At 38.7% G+C, this 15776-nt stretch overlaps 1 protein-coding gene across 1 annotated transcript in view; it reads left to right on the top strand.

The window, feature by feature from the left end:
* UTRN (utrophin) overlaps positions 1-15776 on the top strand; it is a 341169-nt gene that overhangs the window by 316406 nt on the left and 8987 nt on the right. The window contains 7 exon segments of the mRNA XM_045572887.1: positions 2461-2499; positions 2728-2793; positions 3835-3894; positions 9976-10134; positions 10505-10727; positions 13880-13988; positions 15251-15349. Of these exon segments, the coding sequence (XP_045428843.1) occupies positions 2461-2499; positions 2728-2793; positions 3835-3894; positions 9976-10134; positions 10505-10727; positions 13880-13988; positions 15251-15349 (755 nt within the window).

The raw sequence follows: 15776 nt of genomic DNA on the forward strand, positions 1-15776 counted from the left end.
ACAAACTGCATGGGTTATTACAATAGATTCTTACTATTGCAAGAACCAAGTCATAGTAAGTGTTAATTATGGTTGTGGGAGCACTGGCCTTGGCGGAAGTGACAGCTAAACTGAGACCTGAGTGATGAAAGGGCCAAACATTCAGTGTTTGGTGTGGGAGTTAGAAAGGGAGAGTTTCCAGGCAAGGGAAACATTTTCAAAGGCCCAGAGTCCAGATTGTTTTTTGAAAATGGGATGGGAAGCCGGGAATCGTGGCAAGAAATGAGAGAGGAAAAAGAAGCAGGAACCAGAAATGAAGGGCCTTATAAGCCATGCCAGGGTTTTTGGAGTTTATCCTGTGAGCAGTCAGGAACCATTGAAGGTTTGTATGTTAGAGAAGGAGGGGACCCCACTTACCTGCTCTGTGACCAATGGATTTAAAAAGGCAAAAGACTCAAAGCAGAAGTAATCTGTTCAGAATTAAATGCACTAAAAGAGCCACAAAGTTCCTCAAAGAAAATCTGGGTTCTATTTCATATATTGGTAAGTGTATTTAGTAGAGTCGGATTTCTTGCATATTAGTGTGTGATTAATCAGACCAATCTGTTCAGCCACTGCTCTGGAAGCAGGAGGGCTTTATTAAATCTAGGCTAACGCACGGATCCATCTTACTTTTAACCCCCTTTAACATAGATTCTAACTACACACTGAGAATATTGCCATTTCCCCCTCTTCCAGAGTTAAATGAGAAATAAAATGAGTTATGTGTTGTTTCTACCAATCAAAATACTTTGAAGTCAATGAAGCACTAAGTTTCATTTTTTTTTAATCTTTACCTCTTTTCTTAGAAAATCTCTCAAGATATTAAAAAAAACAAAACCACACTTTCTTTTGAGAAACTCTTCAGTTCTGCTCTATGCCTCTGCCATTCTTATCTTAGTTCAATGAACCACTTTTGTGCACACTGAATTAACTTCAGAAGAACCAGCCAAGCAGTTTTACAAAGCCTTTCCAAGTTCAATTAAGACTTTTAAAAAATATGTATTATTCTGAGTTTAAGCTCACAGTAAATGTTGTGATGCCCTTGAACTCTAGAAGTGATCTCTCAAGCAGTTACAGCTTTTTGGAGCATGCAGAGCAATCCATTCACCTGACATTTAACATCCCTAGTTCTGAGTTAATGAAATAGTGATGTAAAAAAGCTATTGAATAGTACAGTATTGTTTCATTGTTCTTGTATCTGTTTTATGCATGGATAATTAAGTCTACTTACGATAGAGATCAAATGACAAATACAGCCTGGATAAATGCATGTTTTTGAAAGTAGGTCCAAAGAGTCTTAGTTTTTATCCCAATAAGATGACCTCCCATCCCTTTTTAGTCTTTGCTATTTAGACATCAACTTGTGCTTCCCAGAAGGAGTTATGATCATTAACTTTTTCTTAAGCATGTATGTATGATAGGTACAGGAGAATAAAGTAGAACTGAAATAATTCTCCCTTCTTTGTTTCAGTCAACACTGGCTTTTCTAGGAGACTTTATTTAATTAATAGAGAAGTGATTTTATTTATTTTAGATTTTTAAATATCCACATTTACAGTACTACCTCCCCTCTCTCACAAAAATTAAAATTAACATTAAAAAAATTAGGGTTTGAGCTAGGTTTTAATTAGCATCAGTTGTTTTCAAAACGTCGTTCATGGAGACTAGGGGATTTCTAGGCAGCCCTGTGAGGTTGGAGGGAACCCCTAAGGCCAGGAGTAATACTGAGTGATCTCACTCCAGACTCAAGCCCTGCTTCAAGCAGAACAAGTTTGTTTATCGGTTTTATAGATTGAACTTCTGGATAAAATTTTATATGAAGTACATAAAGATCTAAAAATTATTTTTCATTTTACTGACAATGTGAAATTTTTGGTGGGATATGAGGGGGATATCTGCATTACATAGATACCTGCTTTACATCTTTTTTAAATGTATCTGTGAGATTCAGAGACCTGGTGTATGCTTGGATTTGAATGTTTATATTTAAAATTGTACACTGAATCAGAAAAGTTTTATTGCAACTCTGCCATCAATACATATAATAACGTCTTTGGGATTTAACTTTCCCATTCTGTTCAACTTGGTCAGAAGGGTAAACAAAAATGTGATTGCACCTTTCTTCAGTATATTATGGGATATTATCTTTAAAATTTGTTTAAAATTTTGAGCTATTTTGGAGCATCCTGTCTTTTTCCCCTCAATGAGAATATTTAAAGATGTGTTTGCTGTCCTGTAACAAATACCTGTAAATGTCTGTGAAAAGGCCCCACAGGCTCTTAAATATTAGCAGCTTCTCTAGAATAGACAGTGAATTTTGTGTCTTGATCTCCCGAAGACAATTGAGAATGTTCCCCACCCCCACCTCCATGGCTTTTGTCTTAGCTTGCTTTAAAGTGTTTGTTCTGTTACTTTTGTTTCCCTCTCCCTTCTCTGCAGTCCTGTCACACTCATCAGTATATGGCCAGAGAATTATGAGTGAGTATTTTACGGCCCCATCTGTGGAGGAGGATGTTCTGATCAGTTTTGTTAGCATGGGGGTGATTACTAAACTCTCATTCTAAAATAATAGTTCTGCCTCCCGGGTAACAATCCTAGTGGTTTCTTTGCATGGCAAATTCATTATTTAATCAAGCTAACATTTCTAACCAGGGACATCTATCAATATGTGGGTATAAAACTGTTTATTTTCATCTTCCTTTATAGCCCTTCATGGTCTCCTCAGCTATTTCATGATAATAAGGATTCCAGGATAGAGGAGCATGCCACACGGTAAGAAACTTGATAGCAGCCCTCTGCTGCATTGCCTCCCAGAATGGATCTATGTCTGTATTAATCCCATACCTTTAATGTGCCTTGACTTAAGGAATGTTATTTTGTAGGAGCCATGGGGCTCTCATCTTCCATGTTGTAATTTACACTTTACCAAATACCTGCTACACATTCTATATAAAGTAACTCAGTTGCATATGATTATTGAGCTCATGAGAACCCAAGCAGGATTTAGTCAATGTAATTCAGTGTTGTTGAATGAACATGGGGGTTGAAAGTGTTCTCATGAGATGGTGCACTGAGTTACAATATATAATTAACATATGCTAATGTTTTATTCCAGGGGCTTATTTTAAATTCCCCCCAAAATATAAAGAATAGACTGGTGTTGATGGTATGCAGAAACTTTCAAAAAACAGGTATACTAGGTATCTCCAGTGCTAGTAACTAGCAATGCCTAAAAAGATTAAGTCAAGCATCATAACAATAGTAACATTTGAACTGGGTCTTAGCCTAATAGAATTTCTGGGAAAAGCCAGAATTGGACTAACAGAAAAACATTCTCAAAAGCATTGAGCTGGGAAAGAATATGGCTTGTTTGAAGAACTTCAGGTAGAGAAAGGGTCAAGAATGAAGAGTAGATGACAGAAGCTGGGGTCCAATAATGTAGGGCCCATTTGCTAAGGGAGTTAGATGATGTGTTATGTAAAGAGGAGTCATGGAGAATCTTGAAACATGAACGGATCACAGATTTGTGTGAGAATGAAGATGGACTTGAGGGTCTGGGAGGAAAAGTAGGAGGCTAAGTCAATTAGCAGACTGTAGAACATGGTGTAAGATTAAGGCCCATAGGCCTTAAGACAGTGGTGATAGAAATGTAACTCAGTGTTAGTTGTTTTAATGTCACAATCTTATTAGGGTATTTGGACCTTCCTGTATTTTGACTTTATCACAGTTTTAAAATGATTGGGGTTATACCTCCAGTTGACTATGCTCCATGATGTGGTCACTTTGCCTAACCTCCTTATTTTCATTTTTCAGACCGGCCCAAAGGAGCAATGGGTCTTTACCTACTGATAGCAGCTCTACCACAGGAAGTGGGTAAGTAAATCATGAAATCAGTACTACCCGGGTAGGCTAGTTCTTGTATTATGGCTGTCGGAAATCATCTTCACTGGTCCAGGCTCTGGATTTTGATCCAAATCAGAATTGATGTGTGGTTACAAATATGTCTACATAAATTTTATACTTTCAAGCCATGGTGGTATAAATTGGATATATTTATTTATTTATTTATTTTAGTATAAATTAATGAATTCCTATTGAAAAAAAATCCTGCATTTGGCAACTAATCTTCCTCAGGGAAAACAGATTGTTTTATTAATTAATGCAGGTGCAGATAGTCATTCTACTTGTATGATATTTCTTGTTAACAAGTGTAATTTCACAGAATCTGTGCCCATCCTTCTGCTCACATTTCCTCCATAATCCCTGCCATTTAACAGCTATGACCCACATGCCCTTGGTCATATACTCCCCACCATTCATTGAAAAGTGTTACCTCTTCTGCCAATAATTGATTAGCACACTAAGAAAAGGCTGGTTGACTTGAGAATACTTCTTATAAACCTTTCTAGGCAGATATTTTATTTGACATTGTTATTTGCCATTGTGCATTTGACCTTTTTAATTCTGAATGATGTCTAAAGGATTTCGTAGTATTAAGTTTACCTGACTTACTCAGGTTCATTGCCTTTTGGATCTAATGGGAAGCTGTAAAGAACATTGTAGAACATAGTACTTAGATGTTTTATTCTAAGAAGAACCATAGAGAGAGCTAAGTTGAACTACCTTAGGTACTTTAATATAGAAAGTTTCCCTATTAATATTTAAAAACTAGTTTTACTATCATTAAGCTGATAAATAAAAGTTCTCAGTAAATTTTTCAATTTTACATTCCAAAGGTTAACATGTTAATACTTTACAGTAATACAGCATTGATTTATTTATACATTATTATTCATATACTTAGAGTTTACAACAATTCCCAAACAAGATAACACCATATTCATAATGCTTATTTCATATTTAACTTAGTAGTATGTATTTTATATTAAATAGTTAAATATATTGAATATCTCCTAAATCAACAATTTCTACCAAAGTTGACAATACTTAAAGAATTCAAACCAAATTTAAATTCTTTAAAATGTGTTTGTCACATCCTGTGAACACAATAAAGATAATGCTCAAATTTTGTATATCCTATCTGCAAATTAAAATCAACACTATTTATTTTTAAATTTAGCACTAGCTGAGGAAAGAAAAAATAACTAAGCAATTAACAGCGGAATACAATTCAATGTACTAACAATAGATGTATCAACTCATTCATCCATCCAACAAATACTTATTATATACCTACTGTGCACTGGTGTGCTGGAACCCACTGTGAGAGCAAGTTGTTAATTTTTAAGAACTTTAAAACTGTTTGTCAAAGAGAGCCATTATTTTATAAAATTATTGTATACATGAGGCCTGATGCACAAAATTTGTGCAAGAGTAGGCTTTCTTTCCTCTGGCTGCCAGCACTGGCTTCCCTCTGGCACCCAAGACCCAGGCTTCATCTGGAATGATGTCTGGAAGGACATCCAGTCTAATTAGCATATTACCCTTTTATTATTAAGATACTCTTACAACTAAATAGATAGGATTAAAATAGAAACAGAGGTAATACTCACCATGCCCTACTTATTTTATTTTGTTACAAATGTATGTTGTTGGGGTAGTTTTTTGTATTTGTCAGATGGTATATATCTCTAAATCTTTTCCCAGCTTCCCACTCAGGGAAGTCATTAGCTTAAATTGGCAGTGATGAAAGTATTTAAATCATAAAAATTGAAAATCCCAGGTCTTTTTCTTTTTCCTTTAGAAAACCTGATGTTAGACAGTTACCAGCACACCACTGCCATGTACCCAGGGCTGTAAAGGTCTGCAGACATAGATAGGGTGTCTTCATAAATCTTACATGCTAGACAGAAGGCAGATAAGGGTTCCTATAGGGGAAGAGCATGGTGAGGGCGTTTGTGGTAGAGAGAATAATGTCCCCCAAAAGAAGCCCACATCCTAATCCCCAAATTCTCTGAATATGTCACTTTATATGGCAAAAAAAACTTTGCATATGTGATTAAGTTAAGGATCTTAAAATGAGGAGATTATTTTAGATTATTTGGGTGGACCCAATGTAATCACAAAGGTCCTTATCAGAGGAAGGAAAGTCAGAGTTCGAGAAGGAGATATAATCATGAAAGCAAAACAGAGCTATAGAGAGATTTGCAGATTTTAACTCTGCTGGCTTCCTCTTGGCACTGAAAAAGCGAGGGGACAAATTCTTCCTGATAGGTAAGATTAAGTTAATAGCGCAAAACGATATAAACCACTAAAGAGAAATCGTTTCTCAGTCACTGGTGCATTCTTAATGCATATGTCAATACATCTTATTTTGATAAAGCTGGTTTTAGAAGGCCTTTGCTCTTCCACAATTTGAATTACTGAGTAAACTAGGGTTCTTTTGCTGTGGACATATGAGAGTGCAGCCATTCAGGTGACAATACTAAAAAGGGCTCTGGATCAATAAGCCCTACTTTGTACCTAACACCCAGTGATCTGACTTACCAGTGGTCACCCTTTCTTCTTCAAATGTATATTTACTTATTTAAGTATTTCCATTTTAATTAGTACTGTTGACTTGACAAGTGTTACTACAATAAATACCTTTTCTCTCAATGGATAAAGACTTACAATGAGGATGGTTCTTACCCTTTTTGGACTGATGGTGTGTCTCAGGATTTTTGGAGGAAGGTTTAGGAACTAAGCGTCACTATTTCTCTGGCTCTCCAGCTTGTTTCCCATCAATAATCTAGCATCTTGTGTCATAGGATGTAGGAAGAAGTGTTAGCTACTTTTGACAAGATGCTGTGCTAGTCTTTCTTTGCTTTTAGCTTGGATCAAAGTTTATGTGTCTCCCAGGACATTTTTGTAATAGCAGGAAGTAAACAATATACTCTAACACTCTGGCCTTCCCCTGGAAATGTCTTAAAGCTTCAGCATTTGTAGGGTCATGATATAATCCCAAGAGACAGTAGATGGCAGTTTTTAGTACCACTGAACAGTCTCACCAGTTTCTGAACAAGGAAGGGGCAGTGCTTCTCAGGGAAGCATTAGCTCTTCTGCTTCATGCTTGGGTCTGTCTTGAGGCAACCAATGTCAAACTATGAGCAATTTTTTATTGTTCTTCTTGGGAAAGATGAAAAACTATCTCAAAGTGCCTTGAGTAAAAAATGGTATGAGTTATATATATATAAATGCTTTTTAGAATTGTTCTCTTTCTCAAATCCTTCACCTTTCCCAAAGCCCTCTTGAGTTAGGAGTTTTGTCATTCCAAGCTGCGTCATAAAAATACTGTTAGGTTTCTCTTAAGTAATAATGGTGATGATGCAAAAACAACCACCTCTTCCTCCTTAATAGGACATACTAAGAGCCAGGCACTGTCCTAAGCATTTTGACCGTCTTTGGTTATTTAATCCTCACAGAACCCTTTGAGATGACACTCTTGTTCTTGTTACCACCATTTTACAGATGAATAAATTGAGGCCCTGAGATGTTAAGGAGCTTGCCCAGGATCTCACAGTCAGTGAGTGGTAGAGCTGGGAGTCAGACCCAGGCAGTCTGGCTCCAGGCATAGGCACCCCTGCCTTGACTACCTCTAACCACTGAACTGTCTTAGCTGCTTTGGGAGGAGATGGCTCCCAGATGGGGACGGGAGGGCGTCAGAGCATCTGAAGATCCATCCAGTTTTCCTGGCGGTTATCATTGTTCTTGTTCAAATCCCATTGCTCATTTATGACCCAGCTTCACAGACAAAGCTTGTCTATATTTTAGAGGACCTTTTTGTAAGAACAGGAAGTATAGACAGGCAGGTAATATAGATAGCAGTGGGAAGTATAGATAAAAGATTTTGTAACTCTATCTCCAGACAAATCTCCTATATTTGGTTTGGGTCATCTCAGCCATAGTTAATAAAAGAAAGCCCTAGGCTTTGGGGTATGAATTTTGAGATGTGAACCTATAATTCTCTCTAAGTTATCCAAGGCTCTTGAGTCATTTGTATTTGTGTTTTTCTCTGTCCCTCCGTCGGTCTGTAGAACCTATTGCCTGTGCCTCACAGTGGTCATCTTTTGTGCATCTGGTTAGTTGTTGCTTCTCTCTGCATCATGGGAAGCTAGCTACCTTCCAAGCCTAAACCTGAGTCAGTCTCACACATAGAACCAAATCCAAGTTCTCCCTATTCCTCTGAAAGTCTGGCTCTGGATAACTTACAGGGCGTTAGTGTGAAGGATACCAATTTTCTTTGACAGAGGAATTAAGCAACCAAGTCTCAAAGAGACCCAGGACGCAGGACTGTTCTGAGAAATCTCAGGAGCAGAAACTCAAGGCCCTGGCCATCCGGATGTCTCACTTCATCTGGTATCTGCCCGAGAGCAACACAGTTTTATGTGGAAGGCTCATATTAGGAGGCTGGCAAGGTTTGCACTGGCATCACTATTTGCAAGTTTGAAGCATGGAACAGAATAATCCTTTAAAGGAAGATTATTATTTTTTATTTATGTCTTGCCTGCTTTCAAAAGCTCATTGGATGAGTCACAGTTCTTTTGTCATCTGATATGTACTCATTTTGTGGTCTAGATAGTATTTTCTAAACGTGACTTAAACAGAATATAGTTATATTCCATCTAATGATATTTTGTTAGTGCAGACCTATATTTTTACAACACTTTCTATTTTAGCATTAGGCACACTTTGGGCACCTAATGATCTTAATCTGATACCTCATGTACTACCTGTGTCTAAAGGATATGCTCTTATTTTCCGCTGCATATAACTAAGAACTTTACTGTATCTATTTTTATATTTAACTTTTCAGCCTAATAATCTGTGAAAAACACTTAAGACTAAGATTATAGGTTCGATATAAATGATTTATTTTATAGAAACTGCCTTCATTCCCTCCTAGGATACCTTAATGAAAGAATGTAATGATGGTGGTGGTGATGATAATTATAATAATATGTTAAATCTTATCAGCTTCCCAAAGTAAATGAATGTATGTAAATGTTGACAGCAAAATGCATCTCCAACCTAATTTTAACTCATCTGCCTGTATGTGTGTTTCACTGATGTATTTATGAAGTCCTGTCCTATAAAGCCCTACATTCCAGGATCTGTTTCCCCAAAGCCCTAGCAGGCCAGGTACAAACTGCTCGAGGTCTTCCATGGCAGGACTCCCCTGGTAGCAGGAGCCAGATCTGTCATTTGCACGTTTGGTAGGGGACCTGACTGGGTCTCCCCATAGAGCAGTGGTTCTCAGCCTTTCCAATGCCATGGCCCTTTAATACAGCTCCTCATGGTGTGGTGACCCCCCACCATAAAATAGTCTTAGGCTCTACAGCTGCAGGTCTCAACCTGTGGGTTTGTGATAAATACATGTTACTAGTAAATTAAGGCAAAGCATGAAATGTTGGTATTTGTAGCACTACTGGATAAATATCTTCCTAGAGTTTTAAAGTGAGGTCATGGGATGTCATAAGAAACATGTCGTTGGGTGTCAGAGTGTCCAAACTGTAGGGAATTTTTGAGCCAAACTGACAACATGCTGGGGAGCGAGATCTAAAATTCTCCAGAGAATGATGGTTTTGCAGTTTCTGGTGAACCCTTGGCATTAAGGAGGGGGCTGAGGAGGATTACATGAAGGTGGAACAAAGCAAAGTCCAGGATAGTCAACAAAGTTATGTGCTCCCTTCAGGGTGGTAATGGCATTGGATAGTCTGGAAAAGAGAATATGTTCACCTAGATGCACAAGAACAACGGACAGGGTCCTTTAATTAAAGAAGTCATCGGCTGAAGGGTGTATTCCGCCATGACCCACCCAGTTATGATCAAATCACCCTCTGAAGTTCATTTTGGATAGGTTCATTGCAGCACCCCTTTCCCATTTGCTGGGACACTGAGCTTCAAGGCAAACTTGCCCCAGCAGCCATCCTGATCATCATTGCTTCCACTTCCTTTACATTCAGAGACATCAACGTCCGGATATGAGCCCCTGTGTTCAATTTGTCTCCCTAGGGAGGACGAGCATACCCTGATTCAGCAGTACTGCCAGACCCTTGGAGGCGAGTCCCCAGTGAGCCAGCCCCAGAATCAAGCTCAGATTCTCAAGGCAGTGGAAAGGGAAGAACGAGCAGAACTGGAGCGGGCCATCACTGAGCTGGAGGAAGAACAAAGGTGTGCCAGACCTGGGAGAAAACATGTCATCCTGGGAAAACTTGTAATGGAAAAATTTTAATAGTAACTTTAACATGGCTCCTACCCATTCCCTTTTCAAACTGTTGTCCAAGAGGTCATGGTGGAGTCAACGTTTGAGAGGGCATCACCAAGCTTGCCTGATGGCTTTGGGTGACACCTGCATTTGGGGTTCAGGGTTGATGTTTATTAGAACAGTTACTTAAAGCTGCCATTTAAATCATGCTTGCTCATCTCACTGTTAAAAAATGTTCTCACCTAGGAGGAAATAAATAGCATCCCCTAAATTTGGAGTTTATAGGTAATTTGGGTGTGCACAATAGTAATTTCAGTTTTTGTTTTTTGATATTAGAAACTTGCAGATGGAATACGAGCAGCTAAAGGGGCAGTACCAGAGAAAGGAACTCCCAGTGAGCTCACCCCGGACTCACACATCTGAGTCAGAACTGATAACAGAAGTGAAGCTGCTCAGGCAGCAGCACAAGGGTCGGCTGGAGGCTCGGATGCAAATTTTAGAAGATCACAATACGCAATTAGAGTCTCAGCTGCATCGACTTCGACAGCTGCTGGAGCAGGTAGAGTCTGCAGAGCTCGGTGTCACCCTTGCAGGCCACGTATCCTAGTCCCGTCTCCCAGGGGCTTTGCCCCAGTGTCACTAGAGAGGTTCAGTTTCAGTTTCTCAGTGCTGTAGTTAATTTAGACTTGCTCAGAAATCCCTCTTCCAATGTAAGCAATACATCATCTGGCATGCAAAAAAAAAATGTGCTTTGCTTGCCCCATTTTAGATGGGATTTCCCATTTTTCTCTAATACTGAAATGTATCCAGCTCTGAATCATTTAAGGAAAAAGTTCCTATAGCATGGTTCTATGTAAATTAAAAGGGAACACATCTGTGCAGGTTAAGGGAAAGGAAATGACCTGAACTCTTTATTGTAAAGCCTTTCTTCTGATAAGCTATTTTCAAGAAATTAAGCAATAGATGTTTGTTAATTTGCTATTATTTTCTAACACTGGGCCACATTCTATGGAACTTGCTTACAAAAACATTTTTTAAAAATTTTTAAGCATCCTCACCAAGGATATTTTTTCTACTGGTTTTTAGAGAGAGTGGAAGAGAGAAAGAAAAAAAAATTGGTGTGAGAGAGACATAGCTATTGGTTGCCTGCCACATGCACCCCCTACTGAATCGCCTTTCACATTTGCTGTGGGTCAAAACTTGCAACCCAGGTGCATGCCCTTGACCAGGAATCAAACCCTTGACCCTTTGATTTGTGAGCCAACACTAACCAAACTGACCAGCGCAAAATTTCTTGACAATAAGAAATACAATTTACATTATGATGAATACATTCATTTATGATGAATATAAAACAATTGCTGTTAAAAAATTCTTATTTTTTCTTTCCTTCCTTTTCCCTTCCCCTATCACTCTCTCCTGTCTTCCTTCCTCCTCTACTTTCTCTCTTCCTCTGTGTCTCTCTTCTTCCCTCCCTCCATTCCATTTTTCTTCTTTCTTTCTTAGTGCTGATCAAAAAGTTGACTTACCAAATAAATTTTATGACTCATCAATGGGTAATAGCCTGCAGTTTTGAAAAACACTGTCTTTGATATATAAAAGTTTCTGCCTTTTTAGTGCCTGCAATCTTGTTAAATGGTATCACCTATAACAAGATGGTTTCTTATGTAAAGACACAACATATTATAGAGAATTAAGTGCTTGGCTACATCCAGCAGGGATTAAATAATAGGAGTCAGGTCACAGAACTGGTAATGAAGATGCCTGTGCAGCAGCTGCAGACTGTGGAGAACCCTACAAATGGGCCTGGGATTCTCTCACTTGAGTCCCTGACATCAACATTTATGTCACCTTTTGCATTTTTCTTTGGCCTTTGCAGTGAGGGATCCCTTGGCAGTGACTAGGAATTACTTTCTCTGGAGAAGATCAGCTGATTCAAAAGCAGAAACAACATTCTCTCTAGTGATCTGTCTCAAATTCTAGAAAATTGTCTTTCACATTTACTATCAGTCTTCTAACATGTCAGAGTCATTAAAATGGTGTAATTTTGGCATTACCAACACAGCAGGCCAAAATTCACCCCATATATATATATTTTTTTTTAATTGATTTTTTAGGAAGAGAGGAAGAGAAAAGGCGAGAGAGAGATAGAGATAGAGGTAGATAAAGAGAGAGAGAGAGAGAGAGAGAGAGAGAGAGAGAGAGAGAGAGAGAGAGATCAATGTGAAAGTGAGACATCATTCAGCTGCCTCCTGCACACCCAGTACCAGGGATCAAACAACAGCCCAACATGGTCCCTGACTGGAATAGAACTTACAACCTTTTGGTGCATTGGATGGTGCCTAACCAACGGAGCCACTCTGGCTAAGGCACCCCTTATATTTCGACCATATGTTTCTCTGTATGTCTGCTAGTTTTCAGAATTTGTGTGAGACTATTTTGTGGACAGCTTACTTTGGAGCCTCCAACTTGGGCATCATTGGAAAGTAATAGTCCCAAGAATAACCAAGGCCTGGTGCTCTTGGAATGTCTGCTTTTTGCCTCTATGGCAGTCACATTCATGGGAAAAGTTACATTGTTGGTATTATGAACCTGAATTTTCTGAGTGGTGCCTGTAAGGGATTACTTTTCTCTTGAGAGCTCATATTTACAATATGAAGTGTTAGTAATATAATAGTAACCTAGTGAGTAGATGAACTGAAGGAAGCCGTACTCTGAAAACTTCCATTTGCCATAGCCTGTTGATGATTTTAGGAGAGCAAAAGGCTCTTTGCCCACCCTTCCCTCTTCGGCCCCCCTTCACTCTCTCCATCCATTAGACAGAGCTGCCTAATGGCTCATATGTTTCCAGAATCACACAGTAATGCTTTAGAAATAGTGGATGTCTGAATGTCTCCATATATCCCAGATATAGAACTCTTATCTCTTCCTACTGTCAGGAATGCTAGAGGGAGATAGAAAAATCTACTATGAAAGTAAAAACTAGCAAAGCGACTAGGCTTCCACTAGTTTAGATTTAATGAAAAGATCAGCATCAAATACATTTTAACTTCTGCCTTTCCTCTACAGTGGATCACACTTTCTCATTGGGCCTCATGCTTGTTATTATGTCCGTCATCATTTCAGCGCTTTGTGTGAGGTTGCACTTGCCAAGGGTTTGCCTCACACCTGTCAGCTCCTGACAGCCAGTTTAGAAAGAAAGAATCAAAAGGTTAAAAATTGGCTCAGAATTACACAGCTTCTGAGTTCAAATCTAAGAATCCGAATTAAGAATCATGCTCTTAAAAACACTTCAATATTTGTGTTCAAACATTGACTTAAACTTAAAAAATTAGCTGGTTTTGAAATGAGATCCATTTATGGTATGACAAGCAGTGCTAATTTTCTCAAGAGGAATTGAACTGTTCCTAAATTCACTTGGTTGACATAAAAATAAGAGAACAATTGAGGGTTGAAGCTGACACTGATACATGAATCTTGTGATATAACCGAGTGAATTCTTCAAGTTGCCCAGACTGAAAGGGAAGGACCGCCTAGTGCTCAGCTGAGTTCTAGCAGCTACTGATGCTAATGTATTTGAAAACGTCTGAGGGTAAACAACTTTACATGGTGTAATTGTCCATGGTGGGGAGGGAGACGTTAGAAATGGAAATGGTTTCCTCAATAGCATTTTAATTCTTCCTCTGTCCTAACGTTTGTTTGTGCTTCCAGCCTGAAACTGATTCCCGAATCAATGGCGTCTCTCCCCGGGCTTCACCTCAGCGATCTGCACTGAGCCACTTGCTCAGTCCTGACACAGGCCCACAATTCCACCAAGCAGGTCAGTGTCCCCAAGACTTGGCTCCTCTACTCCACTGCTCCAGTCTGGGTCTGCCATCAGCTTGTGTTTCATTGGAAACAGCATTCTTACACATGGTGCCTCGGGGCACAAAGGTGCTTTCTTCTCTCTTTGGTCTGGGACGGTTCCACAAAGCCGTTTTAACAATATAAAAACAGCGCATATATTTTAGAATAATAGCTATAATGGCTATAATACGTGTACATATATCGGGTGTAGCCGTGGATTGGATTTTGGTGAAAGATGAAAAAAAGTACTCTTACCTTTCGGGATGAGCAACAATTTGAGGTGTTTTGTTTTGTTTTTGCATTGGAAATGATTCTGTTTTTTTAGTAAACTTTCTCTAAAATGTCATATTTGTATATATTCAGAATATAATACTAAAGAACAGTGTACCAAACATGGTTTTCTCTGCCCAGGTCTGGGATCTTAGGGTTCTGCTTTCTGCATCCACAGACATTGCCACCTCTATCACCAGCATCTGAGCAGAGGTCCCTCCAACCTGTCACTGATCACAGAGAGGACCTGTCAGTTCTGCTAGTTAGGACTCTGTCAACCAGGCATTCAGAATGACATTGTATTATTGATAAAATTCAAGTTTCCAAATTCTGCTGAGGACCACATACTTGAACCAATTTAATTTGTTTATCAGATATATTTTGTTATATCAATCAGGAGAAAACCTAAAATATTAATACTGTTTTAATTTTTTAAAATAATTATTTTGCTATTGATTATCAAATAAATACAATACATGAAAGTATAAAGTCTCTTATGAGATATCTCTAGTTTTGTGGTGAAAAAGAAATTGGTAGAATATTTTTCTCATATAAAAAAAATTTGCAACACAAAATAATGAAATTTCAAACAATACATTGAAATAATGTGACTACATTCTGTATTTTGCACTCATGAATTTTCACTAGCATAATTTTTTCTCACAGAAATATCTAGTACACTTTATTTATGTGTGCAAGTATATTACTGACAAATTAATAACAAAGTGGTTTTGGTATTTTTTTTCCCTAAAACTCATTCTCTACAGCAAGCATGTCAAACTCGCAGCCCATGGGCTGCATGCCTCATTTATTTGGCCGATGTTAGCTTTTGAGTTTGGCATGCTTGCTCTACAGAATTACTTTCACATTGATAGATAGAGGCCACGGCTAGTATTTTCTCCTGAAGTTGGGTTTTGGTGAAAGGCTAGACATTAATTTCAGAATGTCTGTTCTTTCTGTGGGCAGTCCCAGCCGAGGAGGACCTGCTGGCCCCCCCTGATGACACTAGCACCGACCTCACCGAAGTGATGGAGCAGATCAACAGCTCCTTCCCATCCTGTAGTTGTGAGTATGAATGAACTAGCACCACCACTGCGCCTTTTCCTTCCATTGTTTTTCCTGGTGTGGGCCCTCTGTCATCTTAGATAAGATAACAAAAACCTATATTAGAACTGGATTGAATGTTAATTAAAAATGAAGCAGCCGGGACCGGTTTGGCTCAATGGATAGAGCATCGGCTTGGGGACTGAAGGGTCCCGGGTTCAATTCAGGTCAAGGGCATGTACCTTGGTTGTGGGCATATCCCCAGTAGGGGGTGTGCAAGAGGCAGCTGATTGATGACTCTCTCTCATCGATGTTTCTCACTCTCTATCTCTCTCCCTTCCTCTCTGTACAAAATCAATAAAATATATTTTAAAAAATGGAAAAAAAAATGATGCAAACATGCTGTATGTCAGCAAAGCCCAGGAAGCTCAGCATAGATCCCATCCCA

The sequence above is a fragment of the Pipistrellus kuhlii genome, unplaced genomic scaffold (assembly GCF_014108245.1).
Source record: "Pipistrellus kuhlii isolate mPipKuh1 unplaced genomic scaffold, mPipKuh1.p scaffold_m20_p_5, whole genome shotgun sequence".
NCBI classification, from domain to species: domain Eukaryota; kingdom Metazoa; phylum Chordata; class Mammalia; order Chiroptera; family Vespertilionidae; genus Pipistrellus; species Pipistrellus kuhlii.